The 14,805-nt window shown below is 50.9% G+C and overlaps 1 protein-coding gene across 18 annotated transcripts in view; it reads left to right on the top strand.

Annotated features, from left to right (window-relative positions):
* ZNF185 (zinc finger protein 185 with LIM domain) overlaps window positions 1-14,805 on the top strand; it is a 72,892-nt gene that overhangs the window by 36,279 nt on the left and 21,808 nt on the right. For all 18 annotated transcript variants that reach the window (XM_044937588.2, XM_044937587.2, XM_045164576.1 and 15 more), the window contains 5 exons: window positions 3,846-3,932; window positions 7,089-7,193; window positions 8,891-8,989; window positions 11,337-11,432; window positions 12,221-12,310. In XM_044937588.2, coding sequence (XP_044793523.2) covers window positions 3,846-3,932; window positions 7,089-7,193; window positions 8,891-8,989; window positions 11,337-11,432; window positions 12,221-12,310 — 477 coding nt within the window. The remainder of the gene's footprint in view (window positions 1-3,845; window positions 3,933-7,088; window positions 7,194-8,890; window positions 8,990-11,336; window positions 11,433-12,220; window positions 12,311-14,805) is intronic.

The raw sequence follows: 14,805 nt of genomic DNA, 5'->3' as shown, positions 1-14,805 counted from the left end.
ATTTACCAAAAACAAAGCACATTTCTGAAAAGTGAAAGAGACAATCTCTCAGTCGTGTCTGACTCTTGTGACCCCATGGACTATACAGTCCATGGAATTCTCCAGGCCAGAATACTGGAGTGGATAACCATTCTCTTCTCCAGGATCCCCAACCCAGGGATCTCCTTAGTTTCTGTTTTGAAAAAAAAAAAAAAAAGCAATTAACGTTGGTTTCACATGCTTTCTTAAAGCACAGAGAAGGAGAACTAGGTTGTGCTATCAATTGACAGGCATTTTAACATTTATTCCAGAAAACTCCTTTGGATGTTTACTACCCACCACCTGGCTGTCACAGCAAAGTGGCTGTCTGTCTTGGTCGGGCTGCCATAACCAAGTCCCCCACCATAAGTATGCGATAGTGGTTGGTCAGGAAGGCTCTTCCATTAGTGTTTGCAAACCACAAGGTAGCTTCCCTATGAACTGCTGGCTGGTCCCAGGCAGCCTTCCTGTCTGATGCTACCCCCATGAGGCCCTGCAGTGACTCAGGGGGTCACCATCAGCCCCCCACGCCTGGCTCCTGCCTGCTAGTTATCCAGAATTCCAGGCCTGGTTGTATCCCTGAAGGAGCCCAGACCACTGGGGAACAGGGATTGAACCAAAATAGCTGGTTTGTGGCCAACTAGGAGGGTGCCCCTGTCTTAGGCACCAAACCCTACAGGGGAACAGAAAGAGTGCCACAGCAGGATGACCCATCCCTCTCTGGACCCCTGACCTACCTGGGTGCTCCAAAGGCCTCTCAGTACCAAGTGTCCAAATCTGAGCTCCCATCTCCATCATCTCCTCTGTCCTTTTCCCTCTCCACCTCAACAGCCCACCTGTGGCAGTGGCCCTGCCTCCATGCACCATGTGGCCTAGTTTCTTGGGTTCATCTCATTTCCCCATTCTTGATGTGAAAGATAACTCCTGCTCACCTTCCAAAGTGCACTTTCTCGGATACCCCCTCTCAGAGACACTAGCCTGTGTGAGAGCCCCAGGCCTGGCTGCTGCCCCCATCACAGCACTGCTCAAGCTTTCTTGCCTCTCTGCTTCACCTGATCAGGTGAGGCTGGGCCCCAGCATGCTGCCTGGCAGAGGAACTAAGGAGCTGTCAGTAAGAGCACAGCTTCTGGTACAAGGCAAAACCCTTGCATTGCCCTCTATGGGCTGTGTAGCCTTGATTAAGTCCCTCTGTGCTTCAGGGTCCTCATATGTAAAATAGGGAGCAATAGGGAGCAGTGATACCTACCTCCAGAGGCTGTCCAAAAGACTAAATGGGATAATGCATGTGAAGTCCTTTGTGCAGTGCCTTGGTGCTGGTACGGTTGGGTGCTTCTTGAGCTGCAGAAAGAAAGAAAGTGAAAGAAAGTGAAGTTGCTCAGTCGTGTCTGACTCTTTGCAACCCCATGGACTGTTGCCCGCCAGAGTCCTCTTTCCATGGAATTCTCCAGGCAAGAGTATGGGAGTGGGTTGCCATTTCTGTCTCCAGGGGATCTTCCTGACCCAGGGATCGAACCGGCTCTCCTGCATTGCAGGCAGACACTTTACTGTCTGAGCCACCAGGAAGTCCATCATCAAATGAAAAGGCCAATATTGCCCTCTACTGGTGTCAGAGGGAAATGCCACCATGGGCAGCAGAGAAGGAGTTCCTCTGTCCTTCCTCCCTGACTTCTCCCCCTCTTTTAGCTGGATGAGTCCTTTGGCACAGGCCACTTGCATTCCCACCTGCAGCTTCAGCCTCACTGGATAAGAGCTTCTGGCCTCCAGCAGCTCTCAACCTGGCCGACCCCTTCAGATTGAACTAAAGCTGTGGGTGGTTGAGGGTCTGGAGAGGGGCGAGGCTGCTGGTTGCAGAGGAGGAGAGGCTGGAAGGCCCCTGTGTGAATTTGCTGGGGCTTCCGTGAAAGGGTTCCAGAAACTGGGTGGATTAAACAACAGAAATGCGTGCTTTCAGAGTTCTAGAGGCCAGAAGTCCTAAATCAAGGAAGGTGTCAGCAGGGCAAGTTGCTCCTCTGAAGGCTCTGGAGTAGAGTCTGTTCCAGGCCTTTCTCTCAGCTTCAGTCCTTGGCACCTCTTAGCGTGTAGATGCATCACTCTGACATTTGCTTCTGCCATCACATGGCTGTCTTCCCTCTGTGTATTTGTCCCCTTTCTATAAGGCACCCTCTCTACTCCAATACAATCTCATCGTAAATATTTACCTCTGCAACGACACTATTTCCAAATAAGGTCACATTCACAGATACCAGGGGCTTTAGCACATCTTTTAGGACGGACACAATGCCACCCATAGCAGGACCCATGGGGGCTGAGCCTTTAAGTCAAAATCGCTCAGGAGGCAAGCGTTGAGGAAGAGGCGCCAGCTGGGACAGCGCTTGGTTCCTGTTTCCTGTCTGACAGAATTAGAAATGCCAGGGAGAAGGTATGCTTTACTTGCCTGTGACATCCCCAGGGACAGTGGAACGTGTCCCTGCTCCGTGGCACAAAGGAGCAACAGGCTGTCTTCATGGTCATCACGAATGGAGATGGACTGAGATCAGAGCTACCCATGTGCACCAGGCCCCCTCTGGGCTTTCGTGTGTAGAGAAGCCCTGTCCACCGCAGCCCTTCCATTTCCTCTCGTCATCTCAGTGTCCAGAATGTACAGAGATGAGCAGCTCACTGACCTTCCCTCCAGAGGCTCCCTGTCTCCATCCTGCCGCCCACGCACCCCTCCTCCTCCTGGGATCCCCGAGTGTCCTTTCTGACGTGCCTGATCATGTCAAGGCCCCACCTCTGCCTCAAGCACATCTTGTGGACTTTCTTTGCCACAGTCGATCTGGTCTCTGTCTTTAAGAGCCCCGCCGGCCTCTACCTCCTCCCTCCTCCCTCTGTCTCTCTCCAGTGAGTTTGGGCTGAGCTACTCCTCCATGGAACTTTCCAGGTGCCTTTGGGGCTTGATTTGGGCATGGCCCTACAGGTGACTTGTGTCAGTGCCCATGCCACTTGGCCCTCATCCTGTTCCCTGCTGGGCCGGGGGCTTCACCAGGGCAGGCCTGGGACTCACCCCTACCTGTACTCCAGTGGCCAGGAAAAACCAAAGGAAGGAGTGAGTGGCTGTAATGTGGACCTGATAGGTGTCTTGATTGGAGTGAAGAGGAACCCCACAGAGCCAGAAGGTTCTAGATTCTCTCCAGCCCTAACCATCAGCACAGCCAGATCCTCTTGGGTGTCAGGCCCTGCAGTGGGGACACAAAATCCAGTGGAATTGGAGGGCTGTGTGCAGTCACTCTCAACCAGGCTCTGAGCAAGGGAACGCTCAAAGGGACCTTCTGAGGGCTGAGAATGTCTGATCCTGCCTGGGCTCCAGCTCACGTGCACCTGCTCTCTGACCTTCAAGCCCTGAGTCTCCCCTTTCACTGGCTGTCACTCCAGATTTGGTGTGTAGGTTTCCTGAGCATCTTGCTCACCATGTGTTCCCATCAGCCCATGAACTCACAAATTGCCACTTTGGATGCTGCAGTGCAGCCACTGACAGGGCTCACCTCTGTACCCAGAAGGCCCCTCACTGTGTCTGAAGGAGGCTGGGATCAAGAATACAAGACTGCTAAGAGGTCCTTTGGTCCCCTTCCTCTGGGACTTGGAGGTCAGTGGCCCAAGCTCAGCTGCGGCACCAAGAAGACTCAAGTCCAAGGAGGAGACAAGAGAAACAAAGGGAGGGCCAAGGTCTGGGTGTCCCACTGCACTAGCCAGGACGCTCCTGAGAGAGGACACCCTGGGACCCCCAGCACAGATGGAGAAGGGGAGGCCTTTCTTACCATCAACTCTCTACCTCTCTCTTTTGGCTGCAGTGCAAGAGGTGAGGAGACTGTCCGCCTGCAGATCACAACACCCGGGGCAGGACTCCACCTGGTGGCCCCACACCTGGAAGGAATGAGGTACACATGATTCTAGAGATGGGAGCAGCAGGGCCAGGCTGCAAGTGATGAGGTCTGCAGGCTGGTTGGTGGGAGAAATAAGCAACCTGGATTCTTTGCCCCATCCCATTTCCCTCCAGAACTCCTGGGAGCAAGCACTTGGTTCCATGGGAGAACAGATGCAGCCCTGGGGACGCCCTGTCTAGAGTCACTGACTGTCTGCCTGGTTGGGGGGAGGCAGACACAGACATATGTGAGGTCAGGCCAGAGATGCCGACCTAGCCATGTGCCAGGAGCCCCTGGAAGTGATGGCTCACCCTGCTGGGCCCTGAGAATGGGAGCAGCCAGCTGTACTGGCTGGGCATCTGGGCTTTGTGGAGCCCCGCGCCGCCCCCTCCCCCAGGCCACTAAGGCGGTTGTGTGTGACTGGGGCTGGGGTCACTGGATCAGCCTCAACAGTTCAGGAGTGGGGGCAGTTCAGGGAGGTGCACAACCAGCAGGGAGCACAGTGGACTCAGGCTTACTTGGAGATAGGGGGCAGACAGTCAGGTAACATGCAGGCAGGGCTTGGGGGATGGGGGGATGTGTCCAGCAAAGCTGAGGTGGGAGCAGTTGGAAATCTGAGCAGGGAGGGGAGACCCATGGAGGGAGGGAGACTTCTGCGCTTCTCTGCGGCACTTTGACTCCTGCTTATTTAGCTACTCACCTGCTTCCATGCCAGCACCTGGGAGGCTGCAATGAAGCAGACAGATTGGGACCCCATCTCATGAGGCCAAAGTCTGGGGAGGGAGGCCAGACTGGACGCCCAGGCTAATCCTTGGGGCAGTGGGAGCTCCAAGCAAGGGTCTCTCACCTGCATGGTGGTGGGGGTGCTTAAGGAAGGCTTCCTGGAGGAACTGACATCCAAAATGACTCCTGATGGATCTGTGGGTCCCTTGACTCTCTTCTTTGTTCCCCCCTTTCTACACCCCAGGCCCAGTCAGGCACTGAGTCCTGTCCATTCTGTTTTAGAGATATTTCTGTCCCTACTCCCTTCCCTGGGGCCAGGCCTCCTCTATCACTCATCCCATCCAAGAATCTTCATTTTTCTACCTGGGTGCCATTTCTAAAGGGCAGCAGTAGTCCTCTGCCAGGCCTGGGGAAAATCCGTGCAACACCCCCTTCCTTTTAGGCTCTGCAGCCTGAACTCTACCTTGCCTGATGGGGCCCATCCACCCCCTCGTGGCTCCCCTTATATACCCTCCTCCCTGGACCTTGCCTTCCAGCCTTCCCCAGCCCCACCTGGCTGTGCAGGTTGTAGGCTCTGCCGGGGATGCCCTTCCCATTTGCATTGTTCAGTCTCAGCCAGGATGTCTCCCATCTGCTGCACCTCCTTCACCTGTGTGTCTTTCTGTGAAGGGCTTTCCATGCTGAGCTCACACAGAGAGTCTTCTACACAGAGTCACGATTGTCCACACACAGATGGCTCTGCCCCAAGAACCCCAAGTTCCTGGAGAGCCCAGAGCCTGTCCCAGAACAGGACCGCAGTAGCATTTATTGCTGGAATAATTGAGAATTACCCAGTGTGACAATGTCTGTAATATGGCAACACTGGAAGCTGCTTCACTGGTTTCCTTAAGGTGACCAGTACCTGAGAAACAAGGGCAAAGTGACCCTGAGAGACACAGGAGGAAGCCAGGCTGTCTCTGAGGAAGGTCTGCACTGTGTGCCCCATAAGGCCTCTGGCATTTTGTCTGAAAGTGACAAAGCTATAACAGCCCATTGAGATCCCCTGGAATGCCCCCTCCCACTTTCCAACAGAAAATCAAGTTGGAGAAAAGGAAGAAAGAGGGAAAACTCTTAATTGAATTCACTAAGCCCTGCCCTGCCCTAAACAGCCAAGCCCATGTCCCCATGTAGGATGTAGATGCAATCACTGTGTCCATTTTACAGATGAGAAAACTGAGACCCTGAATGGTTCAGTAACTGCCAAGTCCCATGATCGAGAGCAGGCAGATCCACAATTCCCACCTAGCCTGCCTGACTCTCACCCCACACTTATTGCTCCATAACTCACTACAGTAGTGGGGCTAGGGGTAGAGGGCAGTGTGGGATGCTATACTTAGTACTTTACAAATTACTATTTATGATGACCTTACCAGGAGGCCTTTCAGAGTTTGTGGTTGAGCTCTGGGAGAGAGGTCAGGGCTCAAGAGATTTCCATGTTCTATGCAGAGGGATGAGAGTGGAAATAATGGGGTTCAAGTTTGATGTTTACATGGGGTACAATGTCAAGGGGCTCGAGGAGAGAGGATCCAGCAAATTGAGCACAGACCATATTGTGGAGGTGGTGGCTGCCTGATCATTCCCCTGGAGGCAGCCGGGGAGGGTGGTCAGTTCTGGCTATGTTGAGGGTGAGCTTCCTGAGGGCCAGTCCAGGAAGTAGTGGGTATATGGAGAAGTGGGAAAAGGCAGATGTCATTGGCTTCAGAATGACAGTTGACACCGTGGGAGCAGAGGAGGTGACCAAGGTCAGTGGCAAAGCATGCACATGTTGAGGAATGCCAGAAACACCAACATTTAAGGGGCAGAAGAGGAGAAATAGGTGGAAGAGATAAGGAAGGTGTGGCAAGGCAAGTAGGAAGCAGTGACACAGAGTCATGATGGATGGATGGGGGAGAAAAGGTGGAAGTTACCCACTGGGTCAGTGGTCCTGAATGGTCACAATGACGGGAGGGTTTCTGTTGGGGTTGGCACCATAAGACTCCCTGATGACCTCAGAGAGAATACAGGAAGTTTGAATCAAGAAGAGGGTAGGATCAATTTTACCCCATAGAAGATTATAGTCCAAAACTCTGAAGAAGCCAGACTGCTTGGGTTCAAATCTCAGCTCTTCTTCTTGTTACTTGTGGAACTTGGGGCGAGTCACTCCAAGTCCTCTGTGCCTCAGTTTGCTCATCTGGAAAGTGGGCATGGATAAGAACAGTGACCATGTTGTGGGGTTGATGTGAGTAATGCACGCAGAGTCATGAGAATGGGGTTTGACTGCCAATCAATATTAGTTGTTAGTAGATTTTGATAATTAGCCAATCCTGCAACATCAGGATTTAAGCTCTTTGGAGAAAGTTAGAATTTGGGGATGAGGTAGCTGCCCCCACTTAAGTGTGGGTGCTTAACTTCTGTTTCTTTCCACTATAGGTCTTCCTCAGGTTCCAAAGACAAAGAGGTCCCTCACCCCAGAGAGCCCAAGAGAAACTTGACTAATGAAGGAGCCTTCAGGAGCCCTGATGCAGACTCTGAAAGGTAATTCAGTGCAGGGACCAGAGCCCATGTGGCCCCCCCCTCCAAGGTCAGTGGATGGAGCTGGGACCAGGGCTGTTCCATTCCTCACTGTGTCCCCAGTGTCTGGGGTGCAGGTCCACAATGAATATCTGTTGAAAGAATGAATGAAGGAATGCATAAGGCCTGGAGAAGGGTAGGCCTCCACCAAGATCCCTCAGGGAGCCACTTGGACAAAACTGTAGGCCAGGCCACCACAATCCCAGCCCTCAGTCCAACCTCATTGTGCCTTTACTCTATGGAAAGCAACCCTGTGGACAGCCATGGCAAGCAAGGCCACTGAGCTGAAGGTTTAGGGAAGTCAGTGATCAAAGGATGTGTGGGCCCTTGCAGAGCATCTCACAGGGACTTCCAGGATGGCCTGTGGACAAAGGGAGATGTGGAAGGGGTGCAGGGATGGGAGGCAGAATGATAGCATGGAATGATGAGTCCAGAGGGGCTGGTTTTGCCCAGCATCATGTAACCATCCAACTCACCTCTCCCTGAAGCCCGACCAGGGGAGCCTGGGTGTAGTGGGCAGGGACTGAGAGTTGGGCATGTCCTCAGTGAGAAGCTTGTAGCTAGTAATGGAGAAGAGCCTATAGGCTTGTCCACCTGCCATCGTCTTCTTATTGTGGAACCTCAGCCCTGGGCTCTGTGGTTTATTAGTGGCTCCAACCGTTTTGCCCTTTGTTCTGTTGGTCATCCCCCTGCCCACCTCCCATTGTGCCCCCTTGCTCTGTTTCTTGGCTCCACTCTTGTTCCCAGCCCATCAGGTTTGGGATGAAAGCTAAAATAGTGCTGGTATCATCCTGACTTCCGTTGAAACAATACAGCGTGGCAACTGAAGGCCTGGGCTTCTGGGCCTTGAGGACTGCTCTCAGGATGCCTGAAAGTGAAGGTCGCTCAATCGTGTCTGACTCTTTGCAACCCCATGGACTATGTAGTCCATGGAATTCTCCAGGCCAGAATACTGGAGTGGGTATCCTTTCCCTTCTCCAGGGAATCTTCCCAACCCAGGGATTGAACCCAGGTCTCCTGCATTGCAGGTAGATTCTTGACCAGCTGAGCCACAAGGGAAGCACATTAAATTAAATTAATTTATGTTAATTTAAGTAAAATTAAAGCCCATTTTTCCAGTGGTCATGCATGGATGTGAGATTTGGACTATAAAGAAAGCTGACCACCAAAGAATTGATGCTTTTGAACTGTGGTGTTGGAGAAGACACTTGAGAGTCCCTTGAACTGTAAGGAGATCCAACCAGTCCATCCTAAAGGAGATCAGTCCTGGGTGTTCATGGGAAGTACTGATGTTGAAACTGAAAGTCCAATACTTTGTCCACCTGATGCGAAGAGCTGACTCATTGGAAAACACCCTGATGCTGGGAAAGATTGAGGGCAGGAGGAGAAGGGGATGACAGAGGATGAGATGGTTGCATGGCATCACCGATTCAATGGACATGGGTTTGGGTGGACTCCGGGAGTTGGTGATGGACAGGGAGGCCTGGAATGCTGTGGTTCATGGGGTCACCATGAGTCGGACATGACTGAGTGACTGAACTGAACTGAACTGAATTAAATTACATCAAATCAAATTTACATTAAATCATTAAATTACATTAAATCAAATTTACATTAAATCAAAACCCAGTAAATCAGCAAATGTTTATTTTCCCATCCAGATCAATTGCACAGTCAAGTGATGGCAACATGGGATCGGAAGCCATGGGCTCCCCAGATGAAGACTTGGTTGGAGCAGACGTCAGCTCTGGGAGAGGAGGGTGAGCTACCCTGGGGAGGCCAGTGGCCCCAAGTTGCTGATTCTTTCATGTTCCTGGTGATAGTCCAGGGTCAAGTGTCCACAGCTGCTTGGGTTGCTGAGGGCGGGGCACTGCTCATTTTCCATAGTCCTGCCCACTGCTTCTCCCATCTCCAGCATTCCCACCGCCACCACATCCTTTGTCCCTGGACTTTCCACTCTCGAGATTTACCTCTCCTTGAATCTTGCTTCTTCTCCTACTCTCTTCCATTGGCTCTCAAGTTCCTCCCAAGTAGGCACAAGGTAGACATGGGGAGCTAGGTTGATCTGTGGCAAGGAGAGAATGATGGGTGAATCACTGCCTTCTTGCTTCTTGGCTGAGCTCTAAGGGCAAGCTAGAAGGAAGTCCTTCATCTCTGCTTTTTCCCTTCCCTTCCAGAAGCCCCAAAGCCTCCTCCATACCCCCACCTTTCTTCTCTGGCCAGCTCTACTCTCAGGTTCAGTGAATGGAAGAGCAGTGGCCCAGAGAGAAAAAGTGGGAGATGAGTGTATCCACCTGGGCTCTGACTTCTTGGACTTGGATGGAGTCAGGGCCCATTTTCTCAGGTGATTTGTGGAGTGGCAAGGTCGCACCTGTCCCCAAGTGGTTTCAAACCAAGCATAACTCTTCCTGGGGGGAAAAGTCCAGGTGTGAAGATGTTGGCAGAGATAGTTCAGCTCCAAGCTGTACTACAGCCCTCATGGTTCAGAGAAGATGGCCAGAGAGGAATGGTGAAAGTGATGCCTGCAGAGAGCCACTAAAGCACTTGCCATCCAGCACCCCTGCCCTACAGTAGTCTGTCCAAGGAGGGACTCCTCTGCTTTCCCAACTGGCCCCCTCAGTTGCCCCTACTTGTCTGAGCCCACCAGGAGCTGTTGCCCTCCCTATGGTTACTAGTTTGCAACTGATGCCTGAACCCTGACCCCCACTTGCACAAGCCCACCTGGGAAGAGGATGGCAGGCTGGTGCCTCTGGTGCCAGGAAAGCACATGGGGCCAGGGCCTTGGTTCTCTGAGCTTCCCCTAGTGGGGAGGGCTGTGCAAGAGCCCCATACCTGCAGCCAGTGTCACAGTGCTGGCCAGCACGGTCCTGCAGGTTGACTCCATTCTCTGGTCCAACATTACTGGACTTGGTTCTTGATTACTTCATCTTCGTATATTTATCCAGATCATCCTTCTTGCGCATGCCCCGTGACAAATTGAAGTCTTTGATTTCTGTTTTCAGTTTCCTTAAAATGAAGCTGAAGCTCATATTGCAGAATTATTTGAAGAATCTTCTAGATTTTTAGGGCTTTTAATGCAGTGTTTTACACTGTCTCTTTTATAGTTATTTTGACAATGACTGTTAAGAGACTTGCTTTTATGATCTTTCCAGAGAAAAAGTTGTTTGTCATGAACAAAAAAGCACTCTCCTTTTCCGTTCATTTTCCTGAGTTTACTTAATAAATTAATTCAGTGATTATGGTGGGTTTGGGTGGAGTGTGCAGGCTAGTACAGGTGACCAGGTGCTCCATGAGCCCTAACTTTGCGGAGTGCTGTGATTCATGCAGAGACAGAGAACTCAGCCTACACCTGGGAAGGCTGCATAAGACAGCACCCACTGAATCTGTTATCAAATTGACGGGCACAGACAGACTGCAAACGGTTGCAGCTTCTGCAGATAGCCACAGGGCCCAGTAATAATCACGGGAGCATTTTAGCACGTGTTAGGGCCCAGACTGATGCTGAAGCTGAAGCTCCAGTATTTTGGTCACCTGATGTGAACAGCCAACTCATTAGAAAAGAGCCTGATGCTGGGAAAGATCGAGGGCAGAAGGAGAAACATTGAGGGCAGAAGGAGAAGAGGGCATCAGAAGATGAGATGGCTGGATGGCATCACCAAAGCAATGGACATGAAATTGGGCAAACTTCAGTAGATGGTGAGGGACAGGGTGATGCTGGAAAAGAGTGAAGGCAGGAGAAGGGGATGACAGAGGATGAGATGGTTGGATGGCATTACCTACTTGATGGACATGAGTTTGAGCAAGCTCCAGGAGTTGGTGATGGACAGGGAAGCCTGGTGTGCTGCAGTCCATGGGGTCACAGAGGGTCAGACAAGACTGAGTGAGTGACCTGAACTGAACTGAGGGAGGCTTGGTGTGCTGCAGCTCATGGGGTCGCAAAGAGTCAGACATGACTGGGCGACTTAGCATACTAGTGCACACGCTGTTCTCAGAAAACGTATGAGGCAGACACAGTTATCACCCAATTTCAGAAGCCACTCTCTTGGGGGAAGTAGAGATAAAGACACAAAGTCCTGAACCAAGACCAGGCTTGGCCTCCTTCCACAGGCTGTGCTCACCTGCTGGCTTCACCCCTCTCCTGGATGATCAGGAGGTGCCCAGTGCCAACTCACAACCTCTCAAGCCTGCACCAGCAACCACCAGGTAAGGGTGAGCCAACTGCCCAATGATCAACCTCTTTGCCTCTGACACCTCAGGTTCCCCCTCGCACTTCTCAGCTCTATGACATCTTCACATCAGGCAATCACCACAGGACAGGAAGCCTAGAAGGGGCCCTGACATAGCCCACCCACCGGGGGCAGTGGGAGAGGAGGTACAGGTGATAAGTCAGGTGACCCAGACAACTTAGCACATAGCCACAGGGACTCAAGCTGAGGTGGCAGAGAAGAACACATTGGAAGGTGGAGCTTAGAAAGAGACCCTGCTCTGGAGTACTCAAGGGGAAGAATCCCAGGGACAACCAGTAGAGGGCTCAGTCCCAAGGAGCCTTTGGAGGTGGCTGGGGAGGTGCAAAGGTGCAATGGGAAGAGGTTGTACATTCCCAGGCTGCACTCTTCTCTGCCCTATTTGATCTACCAATCCACCAGTGGAGAGAAGCCATTTTGCTATGGATCTGTGGAGCATTTAGTAAGTAAAGGTCTTTCTGGATTTCCACAGAGCCCCAGGAAATGTAAGTCATGCAAAGATGCTGGAACCCAAAACTAGCAGGACACTTTCCTAGGGATTCCAAGCTGGTCATGACCAGTGCTTAGTCTTGAACTGGGGTGTTAAGGCCACAGCCAGGGCTCACAGGATGCTCTAACTCACAGCATCCTTTATTGGCACATGTAGGTCCCCCTTTCCCAGGAGAATGCAGCCAGGATAGGGAAGACCCGGGCCCCCAGTCTTCTTTGGTCTGAGGCTTCAGCAGGCCTGTGTGCTTCCTCCCTCAGCTCTGATGCCATTTCGGCCTCTGCTGTCCTGGCCAACAGGAAGAGCAACAGCCTGGCAGACCTGGAGAATATGGAGACAAATCCAAAGGGGTAAGGCATCAGCCAACACTGCTTCTGTGGTGGAGAGACACAGCTCAGGTGTGCATTAGCCCTTGGCTGGGAAGGTGAGATCAGTGATGCCTACTAGCCAAAGGGATGTGGTGAGGGCTGAAGCTCCAGCTACAAACCTCTGGCCTGTGCCTCCGAGGCCACAGAGCCTCCCAGTACACCTTGTTGCATCTAGCCAGGAAGTCCTCCATTATCAGGAAGTCACCCACTCTTTCGGTCAGCACTCACTTGGACAGCACCTGCCCTGTCCTGGAGGTTGGAACACACAGACAAAACCCAGCCCATACTGGAATAGGGTAAGTGGGGCCAAACACAGCCTTGTGCAACAGGTGATTTTGAGCTGAATTTTGAAAGGTGAATAGGAATCCTCCAAGCAAAGGGAACAGTATATACATAAGACTCCAAACAACCTGATATTTACTTGGCACTGCATGTAGCTGAGTGTGGAACAGGCTTGTCACAGTAGGCATGGGATGACTGGCCTTTAGTACCAGATATCATTAATAATCACAACAGCCACTTCACTTTGGGGAAACTCCTGTGTGCACAGACCTGTACTTAGTTTCTCATACAGTCTTCCCCACAGTCGTGAGCTTTGCACCTAATTATAATGAAGAACAAAGGACTAGAAGTCACATCTCTGTGACTCCTGGGAAGAACAGTGCTCTGAAAGAAATAACCAGGTTGCTAAGATAAGAGAGTAATGGTGGCGAGGAGGGTACTACTTAGATGAGTGGAGTGGGGCAATGACTCAGGAGAGCTCCTCTAAGGAGGAGAAGGAACCAACAACTCTAAGAAGAGCAAGGAGAAAAGAACTGGAGATGGGGAAACATAAACTAAAAAACTCTGCTGTGGGAACACACTTAGCAGGTTCCAAAGCATCAAGTAGCTGGAGCCAACCTGGTGAGGGGAATCACAGATGGAACTGGGCCCTGGTAAGCCATGAGAGGGAGACTGAATCTTATTTCAATTTTTAAGCCAGAGAGGGACGTTGTCTGATTTAGATGTTTAAAAAGTGAGTGAATTCCTGCAATGTCACACCTCATTACAGCTACTTTTTTTTTTTTTTTTTTTAACATTTGTCACCCCTATATAAACCACAATGCTGGGGGTTGGGTTGGCAACAGATCTCTAAGGTATGAGGCCCTATTATGTGACTTTTTTATGTTTTGAATTGCACTGAAAGTTAACAGAGTGAAAACAAAAACTGACACCTGTTACCAGATTTGAGGAGGGTTAAAGAGGACCCTCCTGTGGGCCTTGGTTCTTGGTAAGGAACCAAAGAAGAATCTGAGGTCTTACCCATGGCAAAAGAAAGTTTATTAAGGAAAAAACAGAAAGTACACCTCAACTGAGACATGGGCCAACCCAAGAGAGGCACTGGCAACAGAATGATGAAGTACAGGGGTTTTTCAAGACAGAGGGCTTTTACATATTCACCTAGGCCAGCATGGACTGACAGTTTTGATTGACAGTTGGAAGTTGCATAACAACAGGCTCTATCACACATTCTTTCCCATAATTCAGTCTGTTATAATCATGTATGTATGCATAGATAGATATATGTATGTATGTATAGATGTATGTATGTATGTATAGAATATTTATGAGCCCTCAATGGACTCCTGGATGCCTAAGGTTACTTGAGGACACACCTGCACATCAAGGGCACATGTGCGGGAATTGAAAAAGCCCCTGTGGGCTTTGTATGGACTGTCTGCCTAAGGCACATGTGCTAGAGCTGGAAAAGTGTGGTTATTTTGTAGCATATTGGTGAGCTCTCCTGGGCCATAGTGGCACATGTCTGGGGTGGGATTTAGACATCAGCTTGAATTATCCATTATCTTATGTAATATTCCTCAAACCTAGGGAAGGATCTTGCTTCTTGCTATGCAATTTGACAGTGGAGGAAACAGACGACTCCTGTGAAGAGCAGAGCTAGGGATAGAGCTCAGATAGGGCTAACTCTGGGCTTCCCTTGTGGCTCAGTGTAAAGAATCTGCCTGCAGTGCAGGAGACCCAGGTTCAATTCTTGGGTCTGGAAGATACCCTGGAGGAGGGAATGGCAACCCATTCCAGTATTCTTGCCTGGAGAAATTCGTGGACAGAAGAGCCTGGCCAGCTATAGTCCATGGGGTCAGACATGACTGAGTGACTAACTCTAGAGCCCAGGTTTGCAACTACTTTACTCTGCTTAAAAGTTTGCAAAATCAAAATTGATCAGTGTTTCACAAATCTAGCTGCACTTGATAACCACCTGGGAAGTTTTTGTTTTTTTAAGTATCCAGAAACCATGCAGAAATTTAGACTTTATTGTTCTAGGATAGTGGTTCTGAACATGGGGCATCTCCCCCACCTCCAACCCCCGAGTCACTTAGCGATGTTTGGAGACACTGTTGATTGCCACAAATGGGAAAGGGTGTTACTGGCAAGTAGTAGGTGGAGACCAGGAATGCTGCCCAATGGCCGACAGTGCA

Source organism: Bubalus bubalis, chromosome X, assembly GCF_019923935.1.
Source record: "Bubalus bubalis isolate 160015118507 breed Murrah chromosome X, NDDB_SH_1, whole genome shotgun sequence".
Lineage (NCBI taxonomy): Eukaryota > Metazoa > Chordata > Mammalia > Artiodactyla > Bovidae > Bubalus > Bubalus bubalis.
This window is presented reverse-complemented; position numbering and strand designations above follow the sequence as displayed.